This window comes from Sciurus carolinensis, chromosome 12 (genome assembly GCF_902686445.1).
Source record: "Sciurus carolinensis chromosome 12, mSciCar1.2, whole genome shotgun sequence".
NCBI lineage: Eukaryota > Metazoa > Chordata > Mammalia > Rodentia > Sciuridae > Sciurus > Sciurus carolinensis.
Genome location: NC_062224.1, coordinates 101591060 through 101609612, shown reverse-complemented (window position 1 = coordinate 101609612; position 18553 = coordinate 101591060). Strand labels below are relative to the sequence as shown.

Here is an 18553-nt window from a genome sequence, read left to right as displayed (position 1 = left end):
GATTTCCTGGCTTGGGCCCACAGGGCTGATATGTGAATCTTAACTCTTACATTTAGGAATACACCGATTGAGACATCCTTTAGAATTAAGTCTGCCGAATTGCCTGGAAGTCTTCCACAAAGAATTCCACAACAGTTTATGGCACATCTATTTATCATTATAAAAGATCAGTCACAACAGGGAAATGATTTATAAGGTAATGCTAAGTAAAAAAATAATAATAAAAAAATTATGACCATCATAGGATTGAAATCATATAAAAATGACATGCATATGGATAGAGATTCAAATGAAACTTGAGAACTCTGATTTATTGGGGAGATGGGGGTTGTAGGTGGATTTTTAAATTTAATTTTGATTTTGATTGTTTACCTGTTTGCAAAATACGAACGATTTTATAAGATAACATTTTGCGGAATTCTGGCTGTATCCTGGGAGAAATCTCAGCGTGGAAATTGTCTCTGCTGTTTGATCTCTTAGAGAAAGGGCAAAAACCCTTGAGCAATGCTGGCCTCTTCATCCACTGGTGCTAATTCTATTTTCTGGGCCACTGGTAGGCAAGCTATAACAACTAGGCCACATCTACTTCATGAAACAGGAATGGTTTTGACATGTTTAAATAGTTGGGAAGGAAACAGAAGATTTTCTAGCTTGTGAAAAATTATATGAAATTGAAATTTCAGTGCCCACAAATACAGTTCTCTTGGGGTGCCGCCACCACGCTGATTGGTCCCCTTATCCTTGTGGCACCTTGCATGCTTACAACTGCAGTCGAGTTGCAGCAGAGACGATGTGGAATGCAAAGTCTAAAATATTTACTGTCCAGCATTTCCCAGAGGACCCTCTCCAGTCCTTGCTGTAGGCCGCCAGTTGACCGCAGCCTGGAGGACCTGGGATAGCCCCACCTTCTTTGTCCTCACTGCTGCTGGACTCCTGGTGCCTCTTGGAAGTCACCAGAGTCAGATAAAGCTCAGATAAAGATGGAATGCCAACATCAGATAAAGCCAGAGAATTCTGTTCCTGCAAGCTTCTAAAGTACCCTCCTTACTGTTGGCAGGGTGGAGGTTCGGGTATAATAAACACTCCGTGGGGGTGTTAAAGCTGTTTAGTTAATACTTACCCTTCTTGGAAATGAAAAGCCCAGTAAGCGGGATTGTTGTCGCCGCTGTATAATCACGGCGATCGTTCCTGTAAATGGTCAAAGGCACAGTCAGAGGCTGTCACACTCCCCTGCTCATTACCAACCAAACCTTTCTCCAACTGAAATAATAACGTGTGAGTCTAATTAGAATAAAGCTCATTAGAGACGGAGACAGCCATTAATGCCTCGATTGATTTTTCTAATGAAGTAAGCCGGCGGAAGGAGACTTTAACAGGGCAGCTAATTATTTTTGCTTTTCTTCAGCATTTCTTCAGCCTTTAAAACTGTTGTTATAATTGTCGTTGGACCATCAATGAAAATGCTGCCAAAAAGCGGTCCGTGGCTAAAGAGGCTGGTGCACTTGCAGCCCTGGGGAAGCGGGGGAGGCGGCACTTGCAGCCGGACAGCCCTGTGGGCGGAGCTGTGAGCCCAGCAGCCCCTGGGGATCCCGTCATCCCACTTTCCCAGCCTCCTCACCGAGTTTGATCTGGATTCTGGCTGGTGGCTCACAGACGCTCAGGCTGTGGGAAGCATTTATCCTTCCCCCTCGAAGGACACCGTGTCAGTCTCAGGGGAGGGAACCAAGGGTGCTCTTGGTCTGGAAAGATATCCTCTGGTTCCAAAGGCCAAGACCAAGGTGTTCTCTGGGAGCTGCAGAGAGGCGGGATTTGGGTTCTTGGAAAATTATCCACCATGTTCCAGCAGGAGAGAAAGCCCTCTTTTAGGAATGTGGTAAATGGAGGATCATCCTACATTAGGTGGGAGATCCAATAGGAAAATCTCTAGGTCCCCTCCCAACTTCAGAATTTTAAAATTCTATAGTATTTTTTCATCTGTCGACTTGTTTGACATGTTGCTAGTGCCACCCTAAGTCCTGGAGATGCAACAGTGAATAAAAGCTTGTGCCTACTCAGAGCTTCTGTTCAAAGGAAAAGAGAGTCAATAAAGGAATCAGCGTGTTAATCTTGCCAGGGAGTGATGATAAAACAAACTTCAATGAAGCAGAGTAAGAAGTGCTATTTTATCCAGGGTGTTCAGGGAAGACATTGAGGTGGGTTCTGAGCAGAGATCTAGAAAGCAAGAAGTGGTGGATGGAGTGAGGGCTGAGGGGAGGGGTGCTGGCCAGGGAGCAGAAAGAGCAGAACCAGGCCCTGTGCTCGCTGCCTGGCTTATGTGAGGATCCGCATGTAACTGATCCAGACATGGGCCCAGCTTCTTACTAGAGAGTTTCATTCACTGTCAGGTCAGTTGGTCTCATTTTTCAATAGCATGATAAAAGTTGTAATGTACTGAGCACCTACTATGTGCCTAGCTTTGCTAAACATCATACGTGTATTATTTCTAATTCCCACAACTCTGCAAGTTAGGTCATACCATTCCCATTTTATAGATGAGGAAAGAGATTCGGCACTTCCTTTCTGGAACTTCCATCTACCCTTCCCCATGGGAGTATTCTCAGTTCACAGCCAATGGTCACGTCTTTGTGTGTGTGTGTGTGTGTGTGTGTGTGTGGTGCTGGGGATTGAACCCAGGGCCTTGTGCTTGCGAGGCAAGCACTCTACCAACTGAGCTATCTCCCAGCAGTGGTCACATCCTGAGGTGTGCATCCATGAGGCTGAATGCAAGAATGCACATGAGCAGAAAGGCACTGAAGACTTCCACAGCAAGGCTGCACCTGCGGATGGGTGGCCAGTCCTAAACCATTTGTCTGTGTTGAACCTGAGTAGCAAAGGTGCTTTCAGCACATCAAAGGATCAGGTTCTATATTCAGTCACACTTTGAACTGTTCCTCTTTAATCTAGGCAAACTTATAAGTAGGAATGCGTACTGTCTTTTGCTGCTTCTTAATATCTCAACTTCATAGCCTAGACACTTCAGCAAGCAAATGAAACCTTCCTAGAACCTATGTTCTGAGTTAACATAAACTTCTTCAAGTTTAAAAGAAAATAATGATATGGATAACCAAGGGGACACGTAAGCCCAGAGGCAGAGGGGGTGATCAGCAAATTCTCCGTGGGCAAGAGCTCCTCAGGGTGTTCTGAGTCCATTCCAAAATGCCCCCGTGGCTCTCAAACAATCCTTCCTTGTCGGCATCATTTGGAGTTTCCATTCTTGCAGCTTTCTGGAGCCTCTGGGGATCTTTCCTTGCATCTTTTGCACAAGGATGGAATTGTGAGCAACAGTTCCCTATTCTAATTGCATAAAGCGTCTTTATAAAGACTTCCATTTTGGGTCCCCTTAAGGGGGAAGGACATGCTTCAGCTGAGAGCATCGCTGGTATCTCTGAGCCTGCCCACTCCCACTTCCTGCCTCTGACAGCCGAAGGTTTTCAGGTTCTCTTTTTAGCAGAGTTCCTAAGAATTTCGACGAGACCTGAAATCATGTTATAGAAGCAAACTCCCTGTCCTGCCCCATGGGGCCAGTGTGCAAATGGGGCCCCATTTCATGCAGAGATGGGGCCTCTCAATAACAGTTATCTGTCATTTGAACCTCAGTGGGTGGCCATGTGCTAGCTCTTACCTTCAATGCCTTTCGATTATAACCTTATATTACCAAAATGTGTGGTTCCCCGAGCTGCTGACAGGTGATCATCACAAAAAAGAAACTGATTTGAATTCAGTTATCAAGACACTACAAAACAAAAAAGGGCAAAGATTAGCTCTGTGGTCTTGGGCTTCTCTGAGCTTTCCCCACAAGTAACAGGGCTCCGCTCCTACCTTTCAGGATTGATAATGAATAATAAATGAAATGGTATCTGCAAAGCAACTCCTGTGTTTTCCTCCTCCGTCTTGTAGTAATTCTAATAATTTAGAGGCACAAATGCCTGGGAAAGGAGTTACAGCACCTGTGTTGAGACGGAAGGCTTGTTCAGCTGTGTTCCTCAAAATGGTGTGGGGAAGGAGCCTTTCTTGTAATAGCAGTAAATTTTGTAGGTCCTAAAATGGTCCATGGGCTGCATAACCAGAGTTGGAAACACTGCTGTACCATGAGCATAGAAGTTCTTATAGCTAGGGGTCTGCCTGTCGCCTGTCACTGCTTCCAAATTTTTCTTGATGGAGGAGGTGCCCTCAACCCCACTCTGGCTGGCTGCGTCTCTGCATAGATCTGCAGCCTCGTTTACACATAAGAAGGGAAGGGACTGCACTTTCTGTCTTGGAAGCTTTCTTTGTGTCCATGGGGTTCTGGTCTGTCTGGAGTACAGGCTCAAGGAAGGGAGGGTTCCCTGACCCTTGTCATAGCAGCACTTATGACCACAGTCCTCGCACACCTGACAGCCACAAGGGAGGAGGTCCCTACTCTCCTGCCAGAGGCCTGGACAAAGTCTGTTTATAATAACAGCAATTACAATAGCGGCAGTAGTGAGTAATCATAGCAGCAGCTAACGTCTAGCAACTATATCGTATTTTTCCCATTTAATCCTGATCCCAACATGGGACCAAGACCATGATTATCCCCAGGAAACCAAAGCCTGATAATTTGTCCCATGCCCCACTTTACTTTCCTAATAAAACCTCCATCAAACCCCACGAGCCCTGCCCTTCCTGTCCAGCTGAGCCCCCAGCATCCCTGAGCTAGTCTGCTCTCTGCGCCTCGTGGGTAAGGAGTATGGCTCCGTATTCCCAGCATTGTTCGTATTGTCCCGCCTCCCATGTTAGAGGTCACACTCCCAGTGGTCAGGGACCTTCAGGGTCTCCTTCTTCCTCCCCAACAGGTGACTCAGAGTCTGTACTGAGTGGTCTGGGTCAAAGCGAGGGGTGGCCTCAGCTTGAGCATTGTCAGCAGAGAGGCGAGGGATAGGGGACATGGCTGAGGACACACCATCTTCTCAGGGACACCGGTTACCCCGTTATGCCAATCAAGCCTCCTGATGACTCTGGACTCAGACACTCCTGCAGCTAGCAGAGGTGGGGGTCAGCAGTCCAATGGTGGAGGAGACCAGCATGCTGAGGGGCTGAGGGGCGAGGCACTTTCTAACAGAACAAGCCTTTATTACACTTGACTCATTTAATCTTCAACAACCCTGTGAAATGAGAACCACTGTTATCTTTATCTTGTAAATGAGGAAACTGAGAGACAGCGGGGTAACTTGATCAGGAGAATAGTACGTCACAGAGCCAGAGTTAGCACTCGCCCATTTATGGCGGGGCTTAAATATTAGGGAAATGTAAAATATTTCCGATGTGCAGATACTATGACAAACATGTGATACATTTGGGAAATAGTTGTGGGCAAAATTATTGTTTTCTTTAAGCATTGGTACTTTGTGGAATACTTGCCAGAAATTTAGAAAATTCTAAGTGTTATTCCTCCCCTGTACAATTAGGTACATAGTTTGTGTTTAAAAATAAAAAATTTGAAGGTCGAAGGTTGTAAAAACAATAATGATACCCCCTTATCTATGACATTGCAATGCTTTTCTCCTGTTGTATGTGTGGCGTATTACAGACCCAGAAAGGGTGTTTTGACCATGACTGTGAGGTCAAATGTGGAGAGAGGATAAAATATGTTAAAATATAACCATCACCTGGGCCCAGGAGCCCTCAGATCACCTGCTGTGCTAGCAAACGCACCCAGAGGCCTTTGCCTTTCTCCTGCATCCTTGGTATGGTCCTAGACACCTCGCTCAGATTCAGCAAATCCTTATTTATTGTTTTAAAAATGGTTTTAGAATGAATTTAAGTTGAGACATCCCTAGGTTGTAGCACCACACTCTGGGAAACGGTATGCTCCAAAGAAGGGGACAGCCGTCCACAGTGACTCAGTCCATCTTCCTGATGAGAAATCCGTCTCCTGATGGATCATCCATTCAGTCATTTCTTGGAGCCAGGACTGAGTCTCACATATGCCATACAGGTTGTTATAAATTCTTCCCAACATAAAGAAAGGGCTTATTGGGGCCTGGGGAAGACTTTCATGCCTTGCGAGATATATAGCTTTAAAGTTTGCCAGTGAGTACTTAGGATGTGTCTACTTTGTGCCCACTGGTCACTGATAAAGCCCAGGTTCTGTTACAAAGAAACAGACTGAAAGAAAATCGATTACCAGTATTTCAGGCTCTGCTTTGAACTTCTCATTCATGTGTTACTCTTTTTCTTTTTTCCTCCAAGGGTCGAGATTACTGTTCGGAGGAAGAAGATATCACATAGCACCAATTCTGCCACTCAGACCAGGAGCTGCTACTGTGTAAATAGGTTACACCCCAGTCAAAATCTTTGCAAAGGTCGGTTCTCGTCAAGGAACAGCACTATAACAAGAAGATCGTTCCATATCGTATGCCCCATTAAATTACAGTGTTTCTTAATGAACTTGCAAAGGAATAACAAACAAAACAAACAGACAAAAAAAAAAAAAAAGATAACTGTTCTCGAACTTTCTTTGTTGCTGCTAGTTAAAACTTGTTGCAACTTTTCACTTCTCTTGTGTCCAGGTATGCAGCAAAATTCTGCAGTTTCACCATAAAGATACTCTTGGTTTTACAGATGTTCTCCAACCTATTTTCTATAAGATGAGGTAGTGGTGAACTCAGATATCAAACTTCTATTCTAGACCGGTTCCACTTCTAAGTCAAGCATCTCCTTTCCTCTCTCTTTCCTCCCTGTCTCTCCTGAGTGGTCCAGAGACGGACCTGAGCCTTGCTTCTCGCTGGCAATGTTGAGCTTTGGAGATGGGATGGTTGCTGCGGCAAGCCTCGTTTCTCTGTCTGGAAGAAGTAGAGAAACCATTCTCAAGTCAAAGCATGTCGTGACCTGACTCCTGCAAGTGACCTAAGAGCAGGGTGGCAGGTCGTTCCATCTCATAGGTCTCTTTAAGGATTAAGCTTGCAATACTGGCTTCAGTGAGACGGAAGTGTGATCACAATCATTTCCAATCCCTCTTCCTCACTTTTTTTTTCTAAGAAATAAAAACATTTTGCTGTTTTTATGTATCCTTGTCTTCTCCCATTCATCCAGCTCAGTGTTTTAAGATGATCCTGGGTGTGGAGTTGAGCCCTCCTTTGGGGCGACACTGATCATTGTCCTCAATGGCTTCCCACCCTTCCGTTAATAATCTACCAAGGTTTAGAAGGGCTCTAAGTGGTCAGAAGAGAGGAGGAGGCACCCCTCGACTTTTGAGGAGGGCCTGAAACTACCCTGCTACCTTTTATTTTGTTAGCCAATAAAGCATCTTATTTTGTAATTCTCCCCTTCACGAAGCTCCATGAGCCTGCCACTTCTTTTTCTCTAGCTTCCAGCACTGGATAGGACAGTGAAAAGCATTTGCCGACTCGAAAGCATAGGACATTTACACCGGTGATGATATTTGGAAATGCAAAAGCCCAAAGCCCTGGCTGCGGTGGGGAATGTTGACTGTGTGTTCGGTAGAGTTTATTTTTCCATACTATATGAAGAGGCTGATCTCTTCTCAAAGACAGAAGTAATATTTTTAACAAATATTGTCACAAGTAAATAGCAATCAAAAGGAGAAAATAACTTTTGTATTTTTTTAATGTGTTTGATAGCTTTGACGAGGGTTCTCTTTGTTACTTTCGGGGGAGGGCACCCTATTAAATGCCACGCCAGCAGTCCAGGTGTGTCACACAAGGAGGGCTGGGTGTTTCATTTGGGGTTGTGAATTTCAAGGGCCTCCTATCAGCCACACTGCCACCTCCCAGAGGTGGATAGTTAAGACAGTGGGTAGTTACAATGCCCCAGGTCATCAAGAGATCACCTGCCACAAAGCAGAATAAGGAGCCAACTGGTTCTTCCTGAGATGCGCCTTGACTTTTAAATCCATCCACGAAATTGATGGCACCATTGATGTGCTAACGGTGAGGTTCCTAATCTCCTCTCCGACCTGGGCAGCAAAGCCAGGGGAAGAAAGCTCAGTCAACTGCTGTAGAAAATGGACTCTAACGTTAGCAACAAAAATCCCTTGATTCTTGTAGCCGGCAGCAGCTATTTTGGGGAACAGCTGTGGTTGTTACATAAATAGAGACACAGCCAAAATTTAAGGCCTTTTATCCTGCTTCAAGCAGAAAACTGCAGGAAGAGTCCAGTAGTCTCGGATTTTAAGTTCCCTCCCCTTGTAGGGATTTTTGGCCAAGTGACGAAAATAGTTTTCCTCAACTGTAAACGAACTGCTAAGCCCCACCTCAAACTCACTCACTGGGGACTTTGTTCACTGTTGTGTGGATGACCTTTTCCCGGATCCATCTCCTGTTCTTATCAAGCAAGAATGAAGCAAATGTTAAACGTCTTCCATGTGACTCCTCTGTTCGGTGTCTCAGACAGTGTCTTCTCAGACAGTCCCCACCCGCCACGCGAAGATGAGACATGCTCCTGTTATTTGCCTCCAGGTCACGGTTAGCATTTTGACATGTTACGCGGGTACATGGAACCCCCTGTTTCTTGGGAACCTGACTTTGGGGTGTTTCATAAAACCATAGGTGTCGTCCCCATAAACCAGGGGCTCCTCACCTGGGGCTCAGTCTCCCCTGTTTAACACTGGATACGTCTTTGCTGTGCAAAAGTGATTTTATCTTTGGACGCGTTTGGTATTCCAAGAAATGGGGCGATGGAGCTGGGTTGGAAGGAAATGCTTGGTTGTGTTGGCAACACTCGCTACTGTCTGTTTTCCGTTTGTTGGTTTTAATCATAAAATTGTCAAGTGACTTGTGTTTGTACTTTATTTTTTAATGCCTTCTGAGAGGATCTAAAGAAAAAAAAAAAAAATCTTGCCTTTTTTCCCTCCATGTATTCCAACATTAAGCAGCTTGTCTCAAATACAAGGAAAAGAATAATCCATGCATGTACTGGTCCGAGCTGCCCCTCCTATGCAGGACTTGGGATGTTGGAAGGAGGGAGGGACGGCAGTGACCTGGTGGATGGAGGAAGGAAAATGCTGAGACAGGAACTGAGAGGCGTTTAGCAGAGAGGGTTCTGGGCTCTGGCTGGTGCAACTGAGGATGCAGCTGCCTAGGAGCCAGTGGGTGGGGCGGAGCTGCCAACGAGATTGACAGCTGGATTTTACACACCTTATGGACTCCGAGTTGTAAAAGTTCAGCGGTGTGTGCACAGCTTTCTTTTGGTTGGCAGAGATTCAGGATCACGGAGTACTGTACTCCTAATTGAATCCGTGTTTGTTGCTGGCAGACAACCCTAAAAGAGGCTTTTACCTCTGAGACGTCTCCCAGCCCTGGGCTTAAACAGTGAGTGGAGCACAGTGCTATGGTCTGTTTAGGGACAAAGAACCTACAAAGTCCAGAGACCGGCAAACTAGGTCAACCCCCAGGAACAGCGGGGGCCACACGGCAGCCGGCCCCATGGCAGGTCTCTCCCCATCTGCAGTGCCTGTGATCTGAGACTGGACTTTGATGGCTAAATGAGCAATGGCCTGCCCCAGGACCAGCCGTGGCCCTTGTGCCCACTGCCCTGGCACCACCTCATACGCACTATGAGGTGAGAAAGCAGCTCTTTGTCACAGGCACGCCCAGGCATAGCAAGTCCACAGCCCCAGAAGCAGCTCAGGGGTGATGGAGCCCACCTCTTGGTCCCTGCTGATGTCATCCAACTTTGGAATTATGACTTGGCCTCCTCCCAACTCACTGCTGCTTTATTCTGCTAAGGCAGGAATCTCTCCTAATTCTGCTAGAAACAGAGATTACACCTCTTAGGAATTTTACTTCGGTAGCCCGTGATGTAGGATGACCTACATATGTCCTGCTTAGACACTGAGCAAGAATTTCAAAGTGTTCCAGCTTTACTAATCCTAAGAAACTTGGTTAAATATGTTAGTTTCATAGGAAGAAAAATGATCAAATTCTTAATCCAGGAAAACACTGACTCAGAATCTTGGACTCTGGAACTCTGATATTTTCTTTATAAACGACAAAAACAAATGGTATCTAAGGTTCTCTCCCTGTCCCTCCAACCTCCCTCAAAAAAGAAAAAAAAAATTAAAAAGCGTTATTAGGTTGCACTGTATAATTTTATTTAAAGACTGCCCTCCACGCTTTTTCCCCTGGAAGGCATTCTCAGACCTTTATATCTTTATGCCTCTTAGCAACTGATCTTTTTGTTACGTTTCTTAAAATCCTAGTAGAAAAATAGGGCATCGTTGGTGGGAAGGGAATATGAATTTAAAGGCATAATGGAAAGGTGGCTTGAAGCAGGAACTTTGGCTCCACGATGTCACGGGGTTACTGGACCCCGGTGTGCTGTGTAAAGCTGGGTGAGGCAATTGGCTTTCAAACTATAAATGTCCCTGCAATAAACCTTTTGGAATTTCATGAATGAGGTCTGTGAATTGCCTTTTGCCAATGAACGGATGTGTTTTTCCAAGGGGAAAAATGCCCTTGACCGCAGCAGTCACCTTTTTGTATGTCTCTGGTAAAGGGTCACAAAACGAGGCTTGTGGGTGAACATATAGACCTTTGGAACAAACCTTGGGACTCATGAAGTGATGCCCTGTTTTTCAGGAGATTCACATACCTTATCTGGGATTTAATCTAATCTTGGAGAAGAGGAAAAAGGAACTAATAATATTTATGACTTATGCTTACTCTGTGCCAGATACTGTGCTAGGCGTTTCTTAATTGTGTAATCCTCACAAGAGCCTGTGGAGTGGGTCTCCCAGCCCATGTTTAAGTAGTGTATTTTAAGTGTCGGCTGTTATCTGTCCAAAAACAATGCCATATTGAAAGAAAAACGGAAAGATGTCATTCGAGTATTTTCACATGTTTTTATTATAATTGTGCCCCTTGAAACACTGTGAAAACAACCTTTGGGGGCATCCGCCTTCCAGATTCTCTGGCTGCTCACCAGCTTGGTTTCCTCATGGGGAGTGTTCTACTTGGCCTTCCTGCATCTGCACACAGACCGAGAGAGGCCCCTGGCTAACAGAACTTGGGTGCTCAGGGGAAAAGCCTTCCAGAATTTAGGCACATGGTTCTTCTCCCCAGATACTGGAATAGGAACCTTTCAGTATCTGGGATAGGAACCTACCAGATGCATCTAGAACAGGCTACTCACTGAGTGCTGTGCTTCCTTCCCTGGGTTCCCAAGACTTTCTCTTTTCATCGCAGGCTGCATTTTCTTAAGGCTAAAAGCCTCAGCCTTGCCCCTGAGGGACAGCAGTGGAGGAAAGGCGATGGGGGCCAGTCACCTGTATTGAAATCCTTTCTCATGGACAAGGGTGAGATGTTTCTTTTTGATGGTTGGACTAGAGCCATATTTTCCAGGCAGTTCAAGCACCAAAACCAGACGTCAGTCTCTTTCACAATCTTAAATGCTTTTGGCTAGGCGTGTAGTGACCAGAGTCCCTTTCCTTGCTTCTTAAGACATGACAGGTAGAAAAGATGACTCCTATCCTAGTCATCAAAGGTGCTACCTCGGGAGGACCTGGGCCCACCCTCATTTACTCAGCCTGAAAGAATCAAAAGAATTTCCTTGAGTGAGGGGGCATCATGTCCAGTTTTCCTGTGAATCTGTTCCCGAAACCCTGTTTATTTCTAAGCTGGCAGCTGCCAGATTCTTTAAAGATGATGTGGAAAATGGCTCTTATCGCTTGGAAGCCAAAGAAATTACTTTCATTCAGGAAGATTTCCCACCCCCCCTAAGCTGAAAGCCCTATTCTGATAATGTCTCCCCTTTCCACCATTAGTTCACTCTTCTTCCCTTCCCAGGGGTTATTTTTAGACCAAGGCTTTGAACTTGATTAAGAGAGTTAAAAGAATATCATAAACTCATCCAGAACTGCCTCAGGTTCCCTGGGGTTGAAAACAGCTTTAGAAAACCTTAGGAGGCCACCTCGCCCAGAGCCAGGAGGAAGAGAAGAGCCCCTGGTTTCCTGGCATTTCAGCTCAGACCTTCAGGGACTGTGCTTTCTTGACAGGCAAGAGAGCAAGGGAAGTTTTAGAAAGATTTCAAGCCAGTCTTTCCATTCCAAGCAAGATGCAAATCCATAAAAATCACTGCAGTTTCCTGGAAAGAGTCCGGCCGCTGCCCTTTTTTAGGACATTTAATTTGAATCCATTTTCTTAATACAGACAAAGATACAGAAAACACAGATACTTTGTTATTGACTGCCTTCAAGAAAGCGGGCTAGTGCTGTATCTCAGTGGTAGGGTGCTTGCCTAGCATGCCTGGGGCCCTGGGTTCCATCCTCGGTACGGAAAAGACCTGTTTTGCCTTTCTGTAATCTTTAAGTTTAGATCTAGGAAGGTATCAGTATAACCATAATACCAAAGCAGGGGAAACTAGTGATCACTCCTACGAGTTGGAGTTAGACCCAAACGGGAGCATCAGCGTCTGCTGGCTGTCTTGCCTTGTGTCCCGGTGGTACAGATGTGCACATCTGTTTGACTCCTCTGGGCTTCCAGCTGGGTATTATGGCTTCCTGCCTTTTCCAGTCCATGGTGCATAAAGGACACATCCCAGGCATGAGGGCCAGGTCCTGCCACATACAATTATAGTGTTGTTCATGCACTCTCCCAGTCATCTGTGTGGCCTTGAGCCAGGCAGCAGCAGCGGCCCAACCAGGACACTGACACCAGAGGTGAAGCCAAGGTCCCTTCATCTAGGTTGTCCCGGACGTAGCGTCTTCAGCATTGCCCTCGCCAGTCTTGAGGGCTTGTTCATTCAACATATTATTTGTGGACACATCGTACATTCCAGGCAGTAGGCAATTGCCAGCAATATACGGTTGAACCAAATACAGCGGCCACTCTCAAGGAGCCTGCCTTAGGGTGGAGACAGCCTGGAAGGGCCACCGTAGGCAGAAGTACCAGGTGCTATGGGAGCATGTCACGGTGCTTGGAGACTTCCTGAAAGCAGTGACATCACATCATCAGGGAGATTGTTATAAAGGATCTTTCCAGACTGAGAGGACAGCCCGGGGCTCAGCATGGACACTGAGGACCGATCAGGGCCTGCCTGCAGTAAAGGGACTGGAGTCAGAGCCGAAGAGGGAGGACAGAAGAACACGGAGTGAGCACACAGCAGTGGGCAGGGGCGGCCACTGGGGACTCCAGGGTTTTGTTGTGACTTTGGGGAGCATACGGAAGAGCTTTAGGTGCTGTGCTGCCCTCCACAGCCCATGGCATGGGTGCCCCAAGAGCTGGGTGCAGTCTCTCTCGGGCCCAGGATCACCTTCCTCTGGAAGGGCACACTTGCTGACTGAGATGATTTGTTCCAACAGATCTGTTCCCACCCACCCCAACTCTTCTTCCTGTCTTCAAAAGCTCTTTGGAGTTCAAGGGCTTCAATTTGGGCTGGATCTGGTTTTGGAGACACAGGAGATAGCTCTGGGTCATCCTGACCTGACTTTAGAAACATGATGGCTAAAAATATCTCTGGGGACCAAGCTGGCCTAGACCCAGAGACAAGGGTGCATCCAAAAATAAATACACAGGAGCGGCAGAGGGCTTCCCTGTTTAGTGTGTGATTCTAACCAAAGGCAGCTGCCCTCGGACGGCCGTGCCCTGGATGAGGCCACATGCACCTGGTGGCCAAGCCTCTCCTGGGTATTGAGAGCACACCTGAGTCCTGCCAAAGAAAAGTGATATTTAACAAACAAACAAAAGCACAGATGAATTTTATGCCAATGGAAAATACCCACAAGCGTGGACAGTTGCCAAGAAGCTCTGGGGGACCGTCAGTCAGGGAAGGCTCAGAGACTGACCAGTGGCAGTGCCTTGGGTGTTCCAAAGAACCTATGCAGAGTACAGAGCATTGGGGTCTTCTTTCTTTGTCTTTTGTTCTTAGCCTCCAAAAGAAAAAAAAAATAGAAAACTTTTAAGCAGAAGGAACAGAAGTAGATGCATCTAAATACTAGCTGTAAATCAGAGCCTGAGAAAAGGCTCAAACGGGAGACAGTTCCCTGGAGGACTTGGAGGAATTTGGGGCTGAAGGCAGTCTTCCAAGCTGAGTGACTCTGCTCCTCTGCTTGGGATCCTGGGTGGCTCATGCTGCTCCTTGGGGCTGACCTCTAGGTTGACAAGATGCCCACACCTGCCCTCCCCTTGGGAGCAGCCTGACATACCCAGCAGCAACACAGCCTCTGGTCCCGTGGAAAGCCTTTTACTCAAACACTGACTTTTTCCTAATAGTCCCGTGGTTGTTGACTGGAAGGCTTCTGATTCTGTCTCGGGCTTCTGAGGCACAAGCCCGGGTCTAGGAGTGTAGATTAGCACGTGGCCTGTGGCACGCCTGGTGCTGGAAAGCAGCAGCACATTAAGGCACTCTCTGCACATTTTATGCCCTGGTCCATCCCCACACCTCTGTCATCTCATGGCCAGGAAAGGACCATCTTGCCCCATGTCTGTTATCAGATGACTGCATCTTTGCAGTTCCCACAAGGATTTGGGTTTTATTTAGGAACCGGGTCTTATATTTGAGGAAAAACTAGGACTGAGGGAGGCATCGGCTCTCAGTCAGGTCTGGTGGATGTCTTGGAGCTTGGCTCTCTCAGTACCTGCAGAGGTGTGCTCAGGTGAGCCCAGGCGCCCAGGAGGGCAGCCTCCTCACCCCTCTGCCTGGACCCCCATCCGTTTCGATCACGCTTGGGTATCAGCAAGAACTTCGTGAGATGTACCCTCCTGTATGCATATTGATTTACTTAAGTACATACCCACTTACTTTTATAGTGATGATTACATTGCACAAAGCACATAGCATAGAAATTTTGAATGAATAAGAAACAAAACATCATATAAACAGAGGTTCTAGTATTTTCTCACAGGCTCCTGAGGGTGACCTCTGTTACCTCCTGGTATGTACACACCCACTTTGAACACCACTGCTTTAGTACAAATTTGCACACCTTGGTGGCATTCCAAACCACTGTGTGGCACTTGGTGCAGAACAAGAAAGTGGCACGGCAGGCGCTTCAAATCTGGGAGCAAACAACAGAAATTTAAGTAATTCAGACAGAACTGTCCCTAGACAGTTGCAGCTATGGGTGCTAATAGCAGGTACCCTGTACAGAGCCCCGAGGTTATTCATCTTCCCTCTCTGGGTCTCCAGAAAAGGACACTGGCAATATCCCACACTCTCCGGATTGGAATTCTTGACCCTTCAAAGTGCTTCAGCTGAACTCTGCATGGCACCCGTGTGGACCCGTGTGGCTTGAATATTATTTTTGATTTGACCATCAAGATGTCATGATTCCGTTCCATTTTGAAAAGGGACTGAGAAAGTGTACAGGTCTAATTATATATACATATTTATACATGTGTATTTTTGTTTATTGTTACATTTTGACATTGAACTTTCTATTAAATAATTTTTAACAGTTGGTCTGGCTTCATTCTTTCCTCTGCCTTTCTCCTTTCCTGGGTCTGGGTTGGGGGCGTGGAGATTAGAAATGTCTAGTGAGACCCTCCTGGTGTCCTTGACCCTCCTCTCCTTCCTCTCTTCCCTGTTCCATGTCCATGAGGCCTTCCTGCTTCTGCTCCTGGGGTCCTGTTTTTCAGGCTAGGTGCTGCATCAGACGCCCACTTAGAAGACCCCCGACTCCACCTTTCAGGAATAGTCCACGGGGTCCCATCAGCTTTGACAAATTCATAAAGTCACAGGCTTGATGAAATTGCAAGGATGGAGAGCGGTCCAAAAGGACGCTTTGAGCTTTTCCTCTTGTGCACTCCCCAACACACGCACACACACACACACACACACACACACACACACTCCCAGCTATAAGACCTTGGACAATTTACTTCACCTTTCTGAGCCTAGTGAAAATAATAGTTTTCTCCTAGTTTTGACTTGAGGAGACCCCTTAGTAAGCGCTTAATAACTAACCATCTGTTTCACAAAGACTTTCTTGTAAATTCTTTCTCCTCCTGCCAGCTGATGTTCACTAACGCTCAACGTACGCCAGGTTCTGGGGCCTCTCCGGGACTTAGGGAATTCCTCACTCCAAACCATGCAGGCCAGAAGGGCAGTGTGAAAAATGAGGCTTGGCCCTTACACTCTCCCACATGCCCGACCGGCCAACCCTGTGACGACTGGCACATTTAGGAGGCAGGAAGCCGTGCATTCGCCCAGTGCACCCGCTGTCGAGGGCCTACTCAGCGCTTCAGCAGAGCGTGAAGCCCAAAGCCACGTCCCTTTGCCCTGTCCTCCTGGGCATCAGCCGGTTCCACTCTGGTCTGATCCATCTGCCCAGCCAGCCCTCAGTCCTCCACCCTAGCCCTTGGGAACGGATTGTCCTGATGACTTCCCAGGGGTGAGAGCGAGGGTGGGGCTGGTGGCAGAAGGGAGGGAGGGCGAAGGGCCCCACCAGGAGCAGCCGATAACTGTTCCCAGGCTTTCTTCTCCAAGCCACAGAACTGGAAGTTCAGATTCGCTGCTGGGTTTTATGAGCTGTCAGACAAGGCAAAAGCTCAAGTATCTGCCCACAATAAACCCGAGTCTCAGCTCGTTCTTTCAAAAACAAACCTGTTTTTCCCAGCAGAGGCTCACAGAGGCCCGCCAGGAAGACGGAGCTCTCTAACCGCACCCCCTGCCTCCTCCACAGGCAGCCCTGCGCTCCTGTGTCCCTGGTTGGGACTTTGAGAGCTTCCTTCAAACTCATGCCAAAGAGGAGTCAAGGTCGGGAGACCTCTCACAATGCGCCTTCCGGGCTCTTGCTAGCAACGTCCTTCCAGGTTGCTGGTAGTAGCTGCACTGAATCTCCAGGCCTACTGTGTGGGGTGCTCTTGCTTAGAAAGAGGAGGTGGCAAGTGGGGTATGAGTGATGGAAGGGGAGGAAGCCCAGCTTCACAGAGCTCCAACCCCACGGGTGGAGAAAAGGGAGGGAGAAAACCAAGGAAGGTGGGGCATGAGCAAGGCTGGATCCAGGCAGGTCTGCGGGAACCCCGTTAGGGGATGGGTGTGTCTGCTCCCCAGAGGCCTCCAGACCACCATTACCTCTGCTGTGTGCACTGCCCAGTCACTACTTCCTACCTGACAGCTCAGATGTGGTGTTGTGGAAGAAAAACCGTGTCACATCGCAACCCAGTTGCGTCCACCCCTGGCCTGATCCTTGCCCTGCACCACTCCTTCATTTTTACTTCCCCATGCTCGTTCCACCATCTTTTCACCAGAAAAACTCCCATTTCTCCTCCTACTATGAGCTGAGATTCCTTTGCCGGTCAATTAAAATGGACCACCTGTCAAAAGGCCTCTTCCCCTACGGCACAACAGATCGGTCTTCCTTGCCAAAGAACATCCCCATACTGGAGGGGTCAGGTGTGGGTGGGAAGGTGGGCTAGGAGTCCCTGACAAGGATTGAACCCAAGAGGATTCTGGTGGACAACCTGGACTCCAAGTGCAAGAAACCAGCCGGTTCACACTTACTGACTTCAGAGCCAAGGTGTCCAGCTGAGGGAGGGTGACCTGTTAGAGAGACCAGTCCAGATGGGCAGCAGGTCCAAGAACACAGTGATAGTGGAAAGGGGACTCAAGAGCAGAGGAGAGCCTTGGTCAAGGAGGATGTACCACAATACACACTGTAAGTACTGTGGTGGAATTTGTTTTTTCCAGTGCTGGGCATTGAACCCAGGGCCTTGTGCATGCTAGGCCAGGGCTCTGCCACTGAGCTATAACCCCAGGCCCAGAATTGTTTTTAATACAGAAAAGTGGGACACAATATTAACATCCATTTAAAGAAAAGAATGGAGGACAAGTTACTTCAGACCTAAAGAGTCTAGGCCAAGTTTCCCAGTCTCAGGTGCCTCCAGAGACTAAGCTCCTGGCTCAGCCCACCCTGCATCTGGGGGCAGCCAGAGAAAGGACCAGAAGCAGCCTCCTCTTGGCCAGCACCTTTGCTTCTCGGGGACCATTCCTTCTTGAAGGAAAGAAGGAGAGAAAATGTTCCCCACTGGAACACAAAGCTCAGCCCATGTCCAGCACTTCTCCCTCCCCGATTTCCCTGTGGGTCGTGGCCACAGTCTGAGTAGCCCTTGGCCAGGCCTGCTTGCTCAGCAGATGCAGGGTGCTGTAGATCACCTTGTGCAGAAGTCAGGGCAACAGAATCATTTCTAACACTCCCCCCATTATCACCAGGGCGACCTGGGATCTTCTCCCAAGGTGACCTCCTCCATCATCGGGCCAGTCCACTAATTCAGTGGCCAGGGCCTCCAGCTGCTGGTGCCCACCCCCTTGCACCTTTCCTTTTTCTCTCAGCCTCTCACAGTCCCATCCACTTCCTTGGGGAACCTCCCAAAAATAGACTCACCACCCACCCGGCCTTCCCCCACGCTTCACACCAGTGGGCCCACCATCGCGATAAAAACAGGTATCGCTTTAAAAAAAAAATAGATAAATAGTAATGTGATTGGTCTTATGTCAACATGAACAAGTCTCAGAACCACAATGGGGAATGAAAAGCACAAAGAAAATACAGAAGGACACCACTTCGGTAAAATTGGAAGCTTGCACATCTGTATGT

General features: G+C 47.4%; 1 protein-coding gene across 1 annotated transcript in view; it reads left to right on the top strand.

Annotated features, from left to right (window-relative positions):
• Positions 1-15415, top strand: part of C12H1orf21 (chromosome 12 C1orf21 homolog) — a 220764-nt gene extending 205349 nt beyond the window's left edge. Inside the window, exon 6 of the mRNA XM_047520488.1 lies at positions 6250-15415. Within this exon, the coding sequence (XP_047376444.1) occupies positions 6250-6288 (39 nt within the window). The 3' untranslated portion in view covers positions 6289-15415. The remainder of the gene's footprint in view (positions 1-6249) is intronic.
• Positions 15416-18553: the final 3138 nt, after the last annotated feature.